This window comes from Lepisma saccharinum, chromosome 15 (assembly GCF_977018435.1).
Source record: "Lepisma saccharinum chromosome 15, izLepSacc3.1, whole genome shotgun sequence".
NCBI classification, from domain to species: Eukaryota; Metazoa; Arthropoda; class Insecta; order Zygentoma; family Lepismatidae; genus Lepisma; species Lepisma saccharinum.
The window spans coordinates 1,903,178-1,921,835 of record NC_139243.1 but is presented as its reverse complement, the minus strand read 5'-3'; the positions used below and the strand labels follow the sequence as shown (position 1 = coordinate 1,921,835).

At 39.6% G+C, this 18,658-nt stretch overlaps 1 protein-coding gene across 4 annotated transcripts in view; it reads right to left on the bottom strand.

The window, feature by feature from the left end:
• The window catches only part of nuf (rab11 family-interacting protein nuf), a 315,659-nt gene that overhangs the window by 172,064 nt on the left and 124,937 nt on the right, over nt 1–18,658 (bottom strand). For all 4 annotated transcript variants that reach the window (XM_083136507.1, XM_083136509.1, XM_083136510.1 and 1 more), the window contains exon 2: nt 8,715–8,826. In XM_083136507.1, coding sequence (XP_082992633.1) covers nt 8,715–8,826 — 112 coding nt within the window. The remainder of the gene's footprint in view (nt 1–8,714; nt 8,827–18,658) is intronic.

Below are 18,658 nucleotides of genomic sequence, written 5' to 3'. Positions count from 1 at the left end.
CTCAATATAGGGACAGATGGAAGGCCTGTGTTACTGCAGCCATGAACATTCGGGTTTAAGAAAGCTAGAGAGTTAGTTAGTTAGTTTAAAAGGAAGTAACTAAAAATGAGTAAATAAAAAATATTACGTGGCAGAGTGGTTAGCACAGCGCACTACGACGCCAGGGGTCCCGGTTTCGAATCCCGACCTGCACATGAGTGTTCTCTGCGAGTGTCCCTTCATCAGTTTCAGCATTCGTCGCTCATACTCATCTTCGCTTTCTGAACCGCCAGGTGTACAGCACGTGGCGTAGCGTTTCGCGTCCGAATTCCAGGAACAGGCAACTTACGGTTACCTGACCAAGTAGCGTTTCGTGTGAGGGCTACCATCCTAATAGTGTTTAATGAAGCAAACTCTTGCTAACACTCTTAAATGCTCCATCGAAGAAAATATTTTTTTTTTGTTTTAATATTTCTTTCCCTCTGGAAATTGCAAATCTCACCTTCGTAGTTGTCAGATAGTAAGAAAGTGTTACCATCTGCCATGACTAAAATTTCTAGATCCAAGTTCACTTCCTCTCGACGATTTGTTTTGATTTGATTTGTTGTTTTAAGTCCACTTTATGCACATTAAGGCTAATAGGGATTGGACCTACAGTTTAAAGTGGGATCCGAACCACTTGTGCGTCCACCGGGTATCGAACCCGGGACCTCTCTCTCGACAATTTGTCTTGAGTCTGCACTGCGCTGTCTATGCAAATTAGTTCTAAAAGTTGTAAACCGAGGTATACTAGTCACCAATTCCATCGCTGCGAGTGGTTAGTCAAGGTGTGACTCATCATCAGCCAGGCTCGAACGAAACGCAACTCATTAAACCGTCGCAGACGAACTGTAGCATTTTTCTAGAAATTTCGCTTTCGGACGAAACGCTACTGAACCGTACAGCAGTCCCAATGCCTGCTCCAAGTTGCACAGCTGCTTTCGGAGCTCTTGGTTTGGAAAGGGGGTGGGGATGAGGAAAGGGTCTTGATTTTTTATACTGAAGCTCGTTCATTTCGTTCTCTTGGTTGAATTTTCTGAGATACGGAATCTCCCTCATTTTGCTTTTCATTACGTTTTATTGCATCACCCACGGTACGCTTACATGTACTACTTAACATTTTCAATTTCCCTGTACCCTTTGGTTAGGTACGGTAAAAGTAAATAGCTGCCATTCGTCAAATGTTGTATTTTTGTTTTTGTTACCCATTTTTCTGGTACTTCAGTCAGGGAGCAATGCAGCTACTGGTAACAAATGTAGTCAGGAAGTAGCATCAATTCTTCCTTCCCCGCACTGTAGTTGACCAGTAAAAAAACTATGTAAAGCCTCGTTTCTATTACCAGAAATTTGCCGTGCAACATGACGCGCGGCATGCGACGCTGAATGTGCCAAGCATTTGTTGAAATGGAAACTGTCTGCAACATGCCGCGGCGCAAGTGCCGGGGACAAAATTGCCCCAAACGATTAAGACGCACAACTTGCGCCGCGGACAATGGAAACAGCCTGCAGCAAGTTCCTGGGGCATGCGCACTAGAGTAGAAACAGACGACGCGACTACCATCTGTGGTCCAACAAGATTTAATAACAATGCAAAATCACTTACAGTCATTCTTACAAAGTTTTCGTATCCCCTTTGAAGACGTAAGTCTCTCACCAACGAGTTATACGCTCCTTCCGAATTTCTTTTCGCTAGAAAACTTCTAATCCACCATCTAGGTCATTTTCGCCTCTTTTTTTTTACAAGTTCATGGTACGCGCCTGCCATAACCACAAAACCCGCCATAGTTGTATTGTTCATCTTTACACAAGTTAAATCACTACCAAATTATTACAATACAAGAGAAGAAACACTGACTACTCTAAAGCACAATGGAACAACGCTACACTCAAGTCCTGCACTCCGGTGTTGTTGCGGGCGTATTTTGCAGAAGTAGATTTGAATTGGAAACAGTGCACTAAATGACGCGCAACATGCGCCGGGACATGTTGCGCGTCATGGATCTGGAACTTGTCAGAATGGAAACGTAGCTTAACAGAAACAGAAGGCTTTCACGATTTGTCTGAATATTAAAGTGATCTCTTTTTTCACACCCAAACATAAATAACTATTTTCAGATTTGAAAACGTAACAGGGGTGTAAGGTACCTTCAACGTATTACATTCAATCCTCAACTTCATTCCACGTAGTACACCCTGGATTGCTCTTTGCAGACTAACGAGACTCTGGCGACTGGCCCTATAGCCAGTATAATTCTGTGTGTTCTCCTGCTTTCTGTCATATGTGCTGAGTGCCTCTTTACAGCCTCAGCTTTTAACCTAAGTCAGAATATTTTAATATTTCATTTATGCGACATTACAGTTATGTTATTTGTTATGGTAAGGGGCTGCACCCCGTATAACGTGGCGGGTGCAAAATAGCCTAAGTGCTGACGCACCCAAAATTTAAAAAAAAAAGTTACATATAACTTTAAGAAATGCGTATAAATATTTCACCATCGTTTATATTTATGTACATGTTGTTAATTTTCAAATATTGTTAAGAAATGCAGCAAAATGCTACGTATTTGATTACTAATGTGAGCCACTGTATATGTTATGTTTTTATTTCATGAACGATGTATGGTCAAACATTACTTTGCAGAGCTTCGTGGCGAAGTGGTTAGCACAGTGCAATACGACGCCACAGGTCCCGAGTTCGGATCCCAGCCTGTGCATTATTTTCTTTGTGATGTCCTTTCATCAATTTTGTCATGTCATCACCCATCCTCGTCTTCGCGATTAGCCAAAAGTGGCATAAAACCAAAGTTAAATATAACAAATCAAAATCAAACATTACTTGGCATGACAAGAATGGATAGGTTATTTTGAAGCTGCTGTTATTAAAAGCAAATTGTATGTAGCGTTCCTAGACAGAAGTTTCACACACAGAAACTGATTGATCGGATAACGGCTGCGGATTCCTACTCGAGCAGAAAATATATATATTTCCATTTATTACTTACAACAATAGCAAACTGATTTCCTGCTAAATCAAAGAAAACTTGCATTCACAGTTACAAATTGACGTGTTGAATGTCAATGTCCATGTCGACTGCCTTTCTTGCGTTCTTGAAAATTACTTTCTTGTCTGTCTATGCCCTTCTTTCAAACGTGGTAGGTAGGCGGGCGTTCTGTCTGTTTCTACACCAAAAAGTTTAATGCACTTCCTGTCCAAGAAGACAAGAATTACTGAAAGTAATTTTCAAAATTGTAAGCGGATGAGGGCCCTTGTAAATGATAAAATATGCTGTCCTTTTATTCGCTTAGTTTTGAGAATCACTTTCCACACAATTCTTGACTTCTTGAGAGTCCAATGGCCCTGTCTAGCTACAGACCAGTTGCACAAACGCGGTTTCGTTTGTTTCGTACAACAATTCCATCTAACATTTCGTTTCTACGCATTTTCTACTTGCCAAAAGTGCCTTTCATATCGCCCCAAGGAGGCGTTGTCTACTCGGATGCTTCGTGATCGAAGGTCACGTGTACAAAGTTTCAGGATTCAGATTTTCCGATTTTGCGTGGTGCTGCTGCTATCAGTTCGGTTCGCCTTCTCAAGGTCGCGCAACAAGCAATTATTTTTCGTCTTCTGATAGGAGAAAGCTTGCCTCTCGCTTAGGTGGACGAACGCGTGGCACGGATGATTTTTTGGCTCGACCATGGTTGGTCCTTTATGTTTCGTCCTTCAGCAACTTAATCTAAGCACGAATCATTCTCATCGCCAAACAACTGTATTTTTTTAAAAAAAAAATGATGTAACACATGTAAACAGAGAGAGAGAGAGAGAGAGAGAGAGAGAGAGAGAGAGAGAGAGAGAGAGAGAGAGAGAGAGAGATAAACGTTTTCCCTCAACAAACATTTGCTTTGCTATCGTATAAAGTGAACGTACATGTTAAAATTCATCTCGCATAAATAATCAAATTAGAACAAATTCACATAAAGCGATTAAGTATGCAGAAAAGAAATATATTTGTGATAAATACATAGTTAATAAGTAAATTCCAATAACCAGAACTTTAGTCACGCCGAATCTTGTTTACGGATGTTTTCAAACGTTTTGTTTTACAATTTAATTTTTTCACTGACATCCAAAACGAAAATACGTATTATAACTTAGTGACTTTCAAGGGGTCAAAGTACTGTAATGTTAGTAAGCTGCCGATCATAATTATGAGGCTTCTTCGAAAACGCCTTCGATAACGGTATTTGCTATTCGTAACGGACATGTGTATCACTTTTTGGAAACAGACTTTTGTGGAGGAAAAGAACTGTAACGTTACAAAAGTAACGAGCACAATTATACGAGAGACCTATGTTATTCTCTCCGGAACACGGCATCGGACACGGTATTGCACATCGGAACGTCTGTATGATACCAGCTATAAATAACGTTGTTGTTTTGAAAAAAGGAGTGTAACGTTTTTACAGTCGTGACCTCAATTAAGTTACTGGTTAATAGTAACGTTACTATCACTTTCCACACACACTAAAGTTACTAGTCAATACGTGACGAACCTCTTTCTTACCCTGTAACGTTACTGGTTGCCGGCAATGGATGGAACGTTAAAGTGTCACGTAAAGACCTACTCCTTTAGAGATCAGTTATGGTTCGGTACCGTTATGCACACCTGTAACGTAATGTTTATATACCTGAGGTAACGTTTCTGTTCACGAAAAAAGTTATTCTGTTTCTGGTTGTAACTTAACGGAAACCGTAATTGAAAATACCGTTCCATTTCGTTACGTTACGACTCCCTGTTCAAAAGTAACGACTCTCTCTTGTGAGCGGTGAACGACTCGTTCACCAGAATTGAACGACACGTTCAAAGAGTCGTATGTGTGCCACGACTCCTCCGCCCGCCAAGCAACTATTATTCCATTATTCCCTCTCCTTTCCACGAATTTTGCGAGGAAGGCGCATGCGCAAGTGTATACTCGCCTGGCGGCCGGAATTTTTGAAAGAAAGCAAGTCGATTCTGCGGGCAGCAAATGGGGACTGGAGAGGAGAGGGAGGGGGGGTCCTCTCTGTTCCTTTTCCCGTAAAGCTGGCTGAAACGTGCCGTGTACGATGAGAGGGGAAGGAGCATGCTCGCGAGTCGACTCTTTCCTTCGTTCAAAGAGTCGTGGCACACCTTAGCGACTCTTTGAACGAAGGAAAGAGTCGACTCGCGAGCTCGCGACTCGCGAGTGTTGTTTGCAGAGAGAGAGCGCGCAACCTCAGCCCATGACGGGCAGCGAAGAACAGCCAACAAATTTGTCCTGTAGTTTCAAGTTCGGCCAAACCATTAGCGCTAAAATTACAAGAAATTAAATGTTAGTATAAAATATTAGGGGAGTCTTGTAAAAATTTTGAGGTGTTAGGCACAGAGCTCTTGATTACAATATTCCGATTAGCCTTTATGTGCAGATAGGATAGTCGGGACTGGACCTACAGTTTAAAGGAGGATCCGAACCTCCACTTTGTATTGAACACGGTACCCCTTGATTACCGGCGACGTTATCACTACGCCATCGGGGAGACCCGATTAGCCTATTGGAGCATAAAAGTGGACTTTAAACATTGTCTGACAAAATCGTTTTCATATGACGTGAAATATTTCATTAACATTAACGTGTAGATATTTTACTAATGAAAACAGCATTAAAGAATAAATATAGAAGTTTAATCATAAATCTAATCGTACATGATACTGCAAAAAAGCTTTTATTGAATGACTGCAGAATTAGGAACAACTACGTAAGATGGACATGGGTCATGTTCACGAGTGATATAAACAGCTGTTGGCCATCTGCGGTGAGCCTACGTGTTAAGGTGTTTTACTAGTAGAAAGCAACATTAAAAAAAAATACATACGTATAATTTGGCCCGCTTTATAGAAATTCGATCATACATTATGATATTGGCAGAAACTTATATTGAATGACTGTAGAACAACAAAAAGCTATGGATATGGGATGGACATGGATAATGTACAAGAGCGATATATATTTCTTAAACACAGCTGTTAGCCATCCGCGGAGAGCGAGCGGGTGGATCCTACTTTAAACTGTAGATCCAGTCTGCTGGCGAGACTGCCGCCGCCGCGCCTTGTGTAAGAGAGCTCGCGACTCGCGAGCGAACGATGAGTGAGCAGAAGAGTCGCTAAGGCGAGCGAGTCGTTAAGGTGCTCCACGACTCTTCGTGCCGTCTCGAGAGTCGTGAACGATGAGTGAGCAGAAGAGTCGCTAAGGCGAGCGAGTCGTTAAGGTGCTTAATGACTCTTCGTGCCGTCTCGAGAGTCGTGAACGAATGATGGGGAAAGAGTCGTGGGACTGTGCTGTGACTCTTCGTGCTGTTTCAAGAGTCGTGAACGAGCGATGATGTGTCGCAGCGTAGATCTGGAGTGCATTTTGTTGACTCGCTTTCTCACATTTGTTGCGAAATTAAAACCAGTGATCGAATGAAAAAAAGGAAGAATATGTAAATGCACGTTATTACTAATAAAAGGTTGATATAATTATATAGCATTTCTGTGTATGCTATCGTACTGCATAATTTGCATTATCCGCAGCATGAAATGTAAACTGAAACAAGATACAAATATAGAAAATCTCACTCATGAGGCAGAGTAATGAAAACAAGTATGTGCAATAAATTTTGTTTGTGTGTGTGTGTGTTTACTGTTTACACATATATGTATATCCATACACATACAGAATCGTATTTGTATTTTTCTTATTTTATGCCGCTTTTCTTCAAATTTTAAGTAATCGCGACGATGAGGATGATGCGTGATGATATAGATGAAGGGACACTCGTAAAGAATATCCTTGACCAGACCGGGACTAGAACCCGGGAACTTCTGTGGCAAGATCAAATGTCGATTACTTCAGAATCTTGGCCATCTAGTCGGCTACACGCACACACATATACACAAAAATGCAATACAATTTATTAATCTTGAAGGACGTACGTTGTGTTCGTTTACTTAAATACAATCATCTGCTTCAACACCTCCTACCCCCTTCCTCCTCTTCAGGCATGTGTTTCGAGAAAAAGAAGCTTGGCGACTCTTTTGAACGACTCATTTGAACGACTCTTCTCAGTGAGCGAGCGCTCATGAGTCGACTCGCACAAATGAACGGCTTGAACCCATCACTAATTCCAAAGAAGTTATAAATACTAGAAGTCACGGTGAAATTTTAAAGTCGACACTAGCGCCTTCAAGTGGCGATAAAAGGAAACTCTAGCAGCCATGTTAACAAAATGTGACTTGCATTTATTTCGTAATTGGGCTTGTATTTGCTTTGAGCTTCACGTGAATATTTTCCTATATTTTCTTACCTGATATCAGGGGCGTGTTCAGAAAAAATGGCGGGATGGCGGTTACTCGCTTCACGTAATAGTGCAACAATTCACTTATTTATACAGCGCTTTTGTCAATCTTACAGTTCGACTGACAATGTTAGATTCTTTTAAACATTACTTTCTATTACTTCGTGTAACTGTCTTGAATTATCCTAGGTGTATAAGTGACAATTTGTTCAAATTAATTTTAGAAAAGGTAAAAATTAGTTAATCAACATTGTACTGCTTAAATTACGCAGTACGTCGGCTGAAGATGTGCGAGTGTCCATCTGAAATAATTTACCGTTGTAAAAGAAACAAAAAGAAAGTGTTTTTTTTTTTAGTATTCGTATTATTGCTCCGAAAGGACATAAATCGCTAAAAAGAATGCTCTACAGTTAACGTGAAACGAATTATATGTATAATAGACAGTCCTAAATATCATACAAAGAAAAACGTGTTTGACTAAGAGATCATATGTACTTATCCGCAGCTCTTAGCACACATAGGGGATGTAATATGTACAAATTTATGGGGGAGGGGGGAAATATAGGCTAGACCAGAACCCGAACCTTGGCCTCTGGCACACTGTGACCCGAGTTCGAGTCTTGAGCGAGCCAGCATTTTTTACTTAAATTTCTACATTTATTTATCCAGTTTCACATGTGTGCTTACTGCTTAGGGATCAGTAAAGGTGGAGGGAGGGGGGGTGTCCGTTCCTCCCTCCGGCGTCGTCAATACCCCGAATTGGATATAATATTACGTCTTTTTATTCGAAAGTTACCCCTTTTTTAATAATAATTAATAGTTCATTTATTACAGGTGGAATATATGTTACGGCTATTGACTATATACGTGTAATCCCAAATTATTGCCAACTCGACATGTCTAAATTTAAAAACAACTTTTTGTCCAATATATTAGGAGGGTGGATTGGAACTAATAGCAATAATAATAATAATAATAAACAATGCCCTGTTGACATATATAATAATCCGAATTGGTAGTGCCTGCAGTTGGGATATAAGAATATTTACCAAATAACAAAATTAGGCTATTTAAAACTCGTGGAGTTTCTTCCTGATATGGATATGTTAGCACATATAGTTTATAGTGTTATATTTACGACAGCATTTAAATATTTGTGTCACTTAAGTTATTTAAAGAGGTCAGATAAAAGTGTCAACCTTCTTTAAGAACTGTGAAAATGGGTAACTGTCGACATCTGTCGGTCCAATTGGTATCTTTTAAATGTTTGCCCAAGACGTTAATTTGCATGTACGAGGTTCGATCAAAGAGTAGTGACGTAAACCTGAAAGACCAATTACCTTACCTTGAGCTCGTGTCTGGGCGTCCAGAATGGAGGCGACTCCCTGGCAGAATTCCTGGAATCCAATGACTCCATGTCCTCCAGGGTCCAGCTGCTGGAGGATGTGCTCGACGTCCTGGATAGAAAAAAAAACTTGACTTATTCCTTCTCTGTTTTATTTCTTAACGATATTACAGCGAAACTAGACTGTACACAGAAGACAGCAGGTTTTACTGTTCAAGATATTACTGTAAAGCCGTGAAGAAACTTGTCTCAACGTTTAATCTTGAATTTTGCTCAGCGTTACACACAAATATTCTGTCTCAGCCTGTTTACTAAACGTTCAGTTAGGCAATATTTATTGAAAAATAATCAAAGATTTAAATACGAGGGCCGCACTGAAAGATTCAGGAATCAGGTACTGGCAACTATGCAATCTGTTAGATTTTGTTATATTTATAAACTGTGATATATGTCGACTGTAAATACAAGGACTGATGTAACATGGATTCCTTTTCGTTTCAGGATAGAAGTTTGAAGTGAGGTGTTTGTAAAAAAAATGGAATTAACAAGAGAGAAATTACGTGCCATGATTTATTATGATTTTCGGCAAGGTTTAACACAGCAACAGTGTGTTACTCGAATGATGGAAACTTTTCACGAAGATGCCCCATCAAAGACGACAATTTATCGCTGGTTCCAAGAATTCAGATGTGGCCGGGTTAGCCTTAGTGATGGAATTCGTGAAGGCCGCCCATCGACAGCCATTGTGCCAGAAAACATTGATGCAGTTCGTGAACTAATCAACAGTGATCGACACGTCTCTTATCGCGAAATTCAGGGTTCCTTAGGTATTCGCATGAGTCAAATACAAACAATTTTGCACAATCATTTAGGTGTGAAAAAGCTTTGTACCCGTTGGATCCCACACAATTTAACAAAAGCACAAAAGTACGACCGTGTGAAGTGGTGCAAGGCTATGATCAAACGGTTCAAGTCGGGATCATCAAATCTTGTGTTTAACATCGTCACAGGCGATGAATCATGGATTTACTCTTATGAACCTGAAACAAAGCGACAATCTGCTGTGTGGGTGTTTCAGGATGAGCCGAAACCATCGAAAATTGATCGTGCACGCAGTGCGTCGAAAAAAATGGTTGCCTCTTTTTTCGGTAAATCAGGTCACATTGCGACTGTTGCACTAGAGAATCGTAGAACAGTCAATGCAGAATGGTATACCACAATTTGCCTGCCGCAAGTACTCCATGTGCTCCGAACTTCAAACCCCAATCGTCGAATCATTCTGCATCACGACAATGCCAGCTCGCACACAACATCTGACAGAAAAAACTTTCTGGATCATGAACAAGTTGAACTCATGACTCATCCAGCTTATTCACCTGACTTAGCCCCATGTCTTTTTTTTGTTCCCAACAATCAAGAGCAAGTTGCGTGGTCAGCGATTTTTCACTCCCGAAGAGGCTATCGAAGCGTACGAAATGCATGTCTCGCAGGTACCAACTTCAGACTGGCATAACTGTTTCAAAAATTGGTTCCATCGCATGAAACAATGCATTGCTGTAAAGGGTGAATATTTTGAAAAGCAATAAACAATTGATGTACTTTCATTCTTCTTCTTTATGTCATTTTCCCGAAACTTTCAGTGCGGCCCTCGTAATGTAAAGGAAAGATCTTATTAAAAATTAATTATTGTAATTATGTTTCACAGATAGACAATCTTTCACGTTGCAATTTCATACTCCCTGCTCATCTGAAAGCAGTTCAGAATTGTGGGAGGGGCATTCCAGCGTTACGTGTGTGACATTTTACACTCAAAATTTAAGATTCTACACATAACATTGGATTAAAGTATTCATAATGAACTGATTTTATAGAATTATGAAGTTCTTGAGAATGATGACATAGCCTGAATGGATGAAAAAAGCATGCACGAAAATGTGGTACGAGCGTGACGCTTTACAAATGTAGTAAATTTTGACTTCATTTCTCAGTGAAGCTAATTGGCTGCAGATGCCTGTAACTTTTATTGGTGAATATGAAAATTATATGCATTCACAAAGAACTAAACTTTATTGCAATTAAAAACAATAATTTCCACTTTTCGTGGAAAATCCCGGGATCTTTTTTGCGATTAGTATATTTATTTTTAAGTAGAAACTTAATCTCATCAAGGATTTTTGGATTTTAACCAATTCAGAATATTATTATTATTATTAATAAGAATAAATAAGTACTTGTACACATCTAAAAATGCCAAAAATATAATTGGGGAACAGGTTTATTCTGAATTTTCCATTGGGAGGGGGGGGGGGGTGTTAGTTCGTGTTTTGTGGGGTGAACCGGTATATTTGGAGCCAAAATGACCATAAATTGGGCCTTTGCAAAACATTTTAGGGGGTGTTGGGGGTGTGGATAAGTAACCGTATTTGGGCTAATGTCTCTTTACTTGTATTAACGCGACTTACATTCCTACATTATAATGTCGTAAGGAAATTTGATGTTATAGCAGACCGCAAACGTATAATTTCACTCTGAAGAGGAATAAATCTTGCTAAACTTGTGAAAAGAATTAATAGAGAAGCAATTACATTGATAGTATCAAAGATTCGGAGAAAGCAGATGTTCCAAATTTCCTCATATGAAGCGTTCTCACGTTTTCTCCCAGGTACATGAAGGTATTGTTCTCTGCCTTTCTCGTGGCTTCCAGTCGATCAGATAAAGGCTTTTACCCTCCGCTTCGTGTCAAGGTTAGACTTAAGAGAGCGATTGACGTTTGACATCCACGACAAGCGAGGAACAATTACTGGAAAGGAAAAAAAACTTTCCTGTCGTCTTGCAAGCTGATACCGCTCGCGTGTCGTGGCTTTTCACCCATCATTATCCCAGAAGTGACGAAGCGACGATGCTACTTAGCAACTGGGAAACAGGAAAGCATCACATGTTGTTTTATGAGTACATTACATGGGCGTCCGGAAGGGGAGCCGTGGCCCCCCATGGAAAATGAAAGTCAACCAAAAATTATGTATTTCACACATATAATTTCATTTTAGCCACAATAATAAGTGTTAATTATTGCTTGAACATCATACATTCAAATTTAAGAATTTTTTTTTTAGGGAACAACACTATTTTTGGAGAGAATGTGCCTAGTTTGCCCCCCCTGGAAAATAAATACCTTCCTTGCCCCTCCCTGGAAATAATCCTGTGGACGTCCATGAGCACATACATGCAACTCCTATGATATATGTACAGGGATGAGTACATTTAGCTGACGATTATAATATAGCAGAAATGTATTCTTGTCCAGATATTATTAGAATAATTACATCAAGGAGACTTAGGTGGACAGGCCATGTGGCACGAATGGGAGAGGAAAGAAGAGTTTACAGGATTCTTGTTGGGGAGCCTGATGGTAAGAGACCAGTAGGAAGGCCAAGACGAAGATGGAGAGAGAACGTTGAGATGGACCTAAAGGAAATCGCTAAGGATGGAAAAGATTGGATTGATCTTGCCCAGGATAAGACAGATGGAAGGCTTGTGTTGCTGCAGCCATAAACCTTCGGGTTTAAGAAGGCTAGAGTGTTGGTTAGTTAAAAATTAAACGAACACGTTTCACTGGAGCATATTATTTGAATGGAGACATTATTTCAGAAAACAGAAACGTTTATGTAGCCATGGACGTCCTCAGGATTTTTGCAGGGAGGCAAACAAGGCATATTTTCCCCCAAAATAGTGTTGTTCCCTAAAAAAAACATTGCTTAAATTTGAATTTATGGTGTTCATGCAATAATTAACACATATTATTGTGGCTAAAATGAAATTATATGTGTGAAATACATAATCTTTGGTTGACTTTCATTTTCCAGGGGGGGGGGGGGCACGGCCCCCTTGCCCCCCCTTTCCGGACGCCCATGTATGTAGCACACCCACAATCTTCGTAAAAAATAATGTGGTTGGGTGTGGCATTTTGATACAGTGACGTTGTACAACACCGAGCTTGAAGAGGATATGAAGCTTCTCTTAGTAAAGGGAATGTTACACGTCACGACATTTCCATATGAGCTGACCCATGCAGAAGCTGATGGAACCCTGTTGTTGTAAAGCTTAACTTAACGCCCACTGAGACGCAGAGAAACGCTGCAAAATAACTTCTGTTGTCTGCTTCTTGAGTTGGTGCTTTAAGTCCACCTTGTTCACGTAAGGCTAATCGGGACTGGACCTACAGTTTAAAGTGGAAGCCGAACCACTATGTGCCTCCACCGGGTATCGAACCCGGGACCCCTTGATTACAAGGCGACGACGCTACCACTGCGCCATAGGGGAGGCCCTGTTGTCTGCTTCTATTGAAATCAAATGGTGTAACGCCCACCGTGAAACCGAAGCGAGGAATTTCCGTGCCAGAAGTCTTTCCAGGGTGGAAAATTTTTCCGTTGGCCGCGTCTCAAAATGCCCTCTCGTGTAATTCCGCGTCTCTTCGTTTAGCTCCGGCAAGCGTCATGCTTAGCCCCGCTGTAGGCGGTTCGGCGCGGTATTTTCCACTCGGAGGTTCGTGGCTGCGCGTTTCCTGCGTCTCAGTGGGCGATAACCTTAACACGTCTAATTTCCCCATCATATTCTCCAACTTACCCAAAATATCAAACCGATTCGATATTTGCCTGGAAGCGGACATGATGAAGTTCTCTACCGGGGTTTATCCCAATTACACGTACTGCTTCCTCATAAGGAATTTCGTTTGAAGATGAAGATATTGCTGAGCGTGTTTAAGTGGTCGACTTTCAATCTCGCCACCGAAGTACCCAGGTTCGAGTCCTTGCGTCGACATAAGTGTTCTTTCATCAATTTAATCTAATTATCACTGATCATCATCATAGCGACTAGCCAAAGTGGTAGAAAAGTAACATTAAATAACAAAAAATACAAATACATTTTGCTCCTTGAGGCCTCGTTCAATGCTGTATGTATGCAACCGTGTTGGACAAATTAACGGTCGACTTACGTACGCATTAATCGACGATTTCTTGGATTCTTGAGCAAGTAAAAATTTACGTCTGTTCATTACTTTCAACTATAGCAATGCATTTTCGATATATTTCCCTGTAATCATGTAAACGCACTTGTTAACGTATTTAGGCAGTCTTTGAGTTTGAGAGAATTGTGTGATCAGGTTGCCCCTGACTTTGCTTTAGTTTTACAGCATTTCGCTGTTGTGACTGATTCAACACGATGCTTTCTCCTCCCTCAACGTGATGTTGCAATCTCAAAAGACTGGTAGAACTTGCTTTCTAGAGCGAAACAGCTTTTTTGCGTGTGTGTTGTTGTGGTTCAATACCGCAGTAGCCTTTAGATTGGTACAGTATGACAGACCTGTGCCTAGAACTGATTTTCCGTTAAAAAGGGAAACAACCTACCAGGAAGGTTTGTTTAAAAAAGACTGTTTCTGTTTGTGTATACAAACAAACTCACTCTTTGTATTTGTATCTCGTTACGTCAATAGTAATTTGTCAGTGATTTTTATTATTTCAATGCATTTGCCTTACTTTGAACACCGTTACGACTAATGGATGTCTTATCTTGAGCTGATGTATATTAAAGATAAGCTTCTAAACAATAATATTCAGTTTGTAAGCAAACTTTTGAACGGTGTATCAACACCGTACATTTAAAAGAAATTAAAATCAAAAGAGATCCAAACCAGAGATTGTTAGATTTCAGAAGGCGTCGATAAGTAATAGATAAATTATTGTACATCTTGAGTATTCTAGGGCATTCTACAAATATATATGTAATAAAACATGTTTAATTTATTTTCTACATGTAATTTTTATTTACATGACTGTTATAGAAGAGACAAAGTGCTGAATCTTAGCCAAATTTGACTGTAACTAAAAAACAATAATTATTTTTCATCAGTTGCCAATTCTATCACTTCCTTTGCAACACTTAAATGATCACTCAACTTAAGGTATTCATTACTTTGCATAGTAATTGTGTACAAAATTCTATGGTTCTGTAAAACATATTTACTTAGTGAAAATTCTTTTCAATATTAATATTATGTACACTTAATTTAAATGCTACGTATGCTTGTTTATACCGCAGTATGTTATTGTTCTTATCCATAACAATTTTACACAGCGATGTAATTATTCCATTTAAAAAAATAATACTCTGTAAAAGATAGCTACTTTAAAAGAAAAAGTATTGTGATAGACCCACATATTGCTATGAGTAGAAAATCAGGGCTTGGCCAATGCTCTATTTTGCTAATAGGTAGCAATGTTAATGTAATCTTGCTGTTTTCTTGGGGCAGATTTTGCTGAAACTTTTGATCTTGAACAGATTCCGCCATCTATTACCATCATGACAAGGTGAATGACGTAAGTCACACAAATCGACCTTACTCTAACCGTGGTCAATTTGCAGTTTCCTGTTAACTATAAACCGTGATCCGAGACCACTAGAAGGTCACGGCGACGCTGTGAAGAAAGTTAATTCAACTTGCGTTGAGATATTCCACTCAAAGAATATTCAAGATGACTGAAAATGGTGTTTTTCGAAATAAAATAGTAATACTTGACAACAGTACTTTGGTATCCGAATTACACACCGGATGTAACTATTTAGATCTATCAGATCCGGATTTAGGGGGCTTGAGGGGTGCAGCCCCGAGCCTTCACAGAGGGAATAGGTCTAAGAATGGGGGGGGGGGAAGATGTTAAAATATTACAAGAGACAAACGAAAATCTTAAAAAGTCCAATAAAAATTGTAAGGCATAGTGTATACAGCTCAAATTTATATGAGGGATCAACTGTTATTTACAAAACGACCTCAAGACTGCAACATTAAATCAAATGAGCTTCAAGACGCCATTTTTGTTATTTTAAAGATGGCGCCTCCTATACACACTTGCACCAGTGAAGATGAGCGTTTCTTGCCCTCTGTCAGCCTAAAACTTACAGAAATTTCTCGGCAAATGAAATCTAATGGACGAGAAAGTTCGACAATGACCTCAGTTTGCAGGCAGATGGGTGGAAAGGCCTTCGCAGTGGCTCATAAGTGACTGCACGTGGACCCCAAAGACTCATAGTTGAAAATATTTGTAGATCAGCAATAGGTCTGTGAAGTGGCGGCGATTGGGTTCCAAAACCGGGGGGGGGGGGGCAAGGTGCCAAAACTGAGGGGGGGGGGCAAATACAGTATATTTTGCTTTGTAGATAAGATTTAGCATAGTACGGGGGCAAAAGTGGCGAAAAGTGGGGAACAACTGCCCCCCTCGCCTTCGTAATCGCCGCCACTGGGTCTGTGTTAACATGCAGCAAACTTGTTCAATCCTACATACAGAAATCTACTACTAAGAAACAAAAACAAATGAAGGATTTCATTTGACTCTGCCTTGTATAAGATATATAACTAAATATCTGGAATAACGATGATGTTATCCACGGACCCACACCTTGGCCTGGGATGTATAACATATTGATTGATTTACACGAAATTTTGCACTAAACATAGAAGATTGTATCAAGCTTCTGGACATTAGGTCAAAGATCTTGTAAATAAGCAGTAGGTCAACAGATGGCACTGATTCCCATGATCAATTAAATGGTGAAAAATCCTGAACGGAAGTTTCTGGGAGTAGAAAGAAACGATGAAAAACTTGAATAATATTTTGTTCGTGTTTGAGAAAATAATAATATCGTCAATTGAGTGTGGTGGGACACTAAATACAAATGGTTACTGAATAAGTTTCACATAATGTAATGAGTTTAAAATATAGCTAAGTTTCTGGGAGTAGAAAGAAACGATGAAAAACTTGAATAATATTTTGTTCGTGTTTGAGAAAATAATAATATCGTCAATTGAGTGTGGTGGGACACTAAATACAAATGGTTACTGAATAAGTTTCACTTAATGTAGTGCGTTTAAAATATGGCTAAGATGCAAATGCACATAACTCGACACTACCACAGATTATTATTCGTTTCTTCTACTACACACTACCTTGCTACGGCATGTACAATATTATTAACAGTATTGGAAAAAAACTTTATTATTTTCGTTGATTTGCATTATATTATATTTGAAACGCATTCTATTATCAGCGACATGAAAACGGGGGTACATTGTATCGCCCCAAACTTTTGAGAGGGGCACAATTAAGTCCTAAATTCTCTTGATCCGAATTCTACCCTTTGTGCAGGGTCAACGAAGTTAGTAATAAGTTGTGTTTTATACAGCGTTTATTGATACACTTGTATGTTGAATTATGTCTTCTGCAAATATGCTGTATAAAGAAACAAACTGCCGGAGTACTAAGTGAGGTGAGTGTACCCTCAGACTCAATGAGTTAGAGGACTCAATATGCTTCGCCGCGCTTTGACCTTGTTGGGGATGCCTTCGCTACCTGTTCTGTTTTCAGTCATGTCTCGCAAAGCAGAATAACTCAATAATTTCCCCTCCCCCTGGCGACTGGACCAAGTCGATTGGTTCAAGGGTTCATGTGACTATGCCTACTTTTCGATGGAAAAGACAAAAATAGAATTTGAAGTTGGTTCTCTGAGCTCTAAATTTTCGGTGAAACGGGAATTCCCCTTTCGCCGAAAAGCTTACGTAGGCGGGAAATCTGACAAAATGCGCCTCTGGGCCATTCGGCGAAAAGGGAAGGAAGATACGGTGTTAACCTCGTCGCCTTGTGTTCAAGGCGTCCCGGGCAGGGTTGTTAAACGTCCCAGGAATTATAAATAAATTCAGTTCCGGTCCAAGAGAGAAAATCAGCAAGCATAAATTTGTTCTGGACCGTAAAGAACTTTTTTATATGTAAAGTATTTCAATTCGGTCCAGCAACCCTTTATCCGGATCATTTTAAATACGGCCCAGGAACTTTTTTCCAATTAAACAATACGCAACTTGGACCGAATTTAAATTGTGCGAGGAAAAGGTTCCGGTTCTATTCGCGATTAAAATTACCACCTGAGCGCTAGTGTCGCTTCCAATATGGCCGCTCTACGTAGGATAGATCTTTGTTTACATTCAGTAGTAGTACGTAATAGCAGCGTGTTGTCATTGCTGGTATGGAAGAAACGTTTAAATTACGCGTTATATTTAAATATTGCGAATACGATGTGAATTCCAGGAACTATATCGAAGGTGAAGCTGAGCTGAGAGCAAAGCATTTAATTATGATAATAAAAATAACACGGAAAACGCATACGTAACTAATGTATACGCACTGGTTTTTCAAAGCAATTCACCTGTATTGCAAAGCTTGGGAGGAAATAAATGAAAACATGCTGTTGAATTTTTTTCCCCAAAGAGGCAGGCTGGTTTAATAACAACGCCGGATAATGATAATAATAATAATAACAACAATTTCATTGAGGCTATTTTCAGTCTTTACTGAAAATTGACGTACGGAACGAAACAACAACATTAGCATGTCATATATGTTTTTCTGACTTACCTTTATGATTACGGACATTAATTAATTCTCAAACTATTTTCATCTTTGCACATAATCGACTTGCACCTGTTCCAAATTACATACATAATACATTGTTTTCGAAAAAATGTTATATTCATAAAGAACAATTTAAAACTTACTTCCATCCCAATAAAATCATATTTCCGAAAAATTATTTCGGAAAATAGAGTGAACAGACTCGTGCATTCATCGTAATTTCCTTGCCGCATTTCAGTTACCCCAATCTTGTCAATCAGTTGTTTTCTCTGATTTATTTAAACATTCCATTTTGTTGATTCCACGGGGTGGAAAACACATGTAAGCTTTTCACTTGTCCCGAACCACAAAACGATTTAGAGCAAAAACTGAACAATATACGCTACTTCTTCGCATGTTCCCCATGCTTTGAACGGCTTCAACACGGCGAAGCGAGGTGTCTTACGTGGAGTGGTTCCTGAAAATCTCACCTGATGGCTTATCGGATAA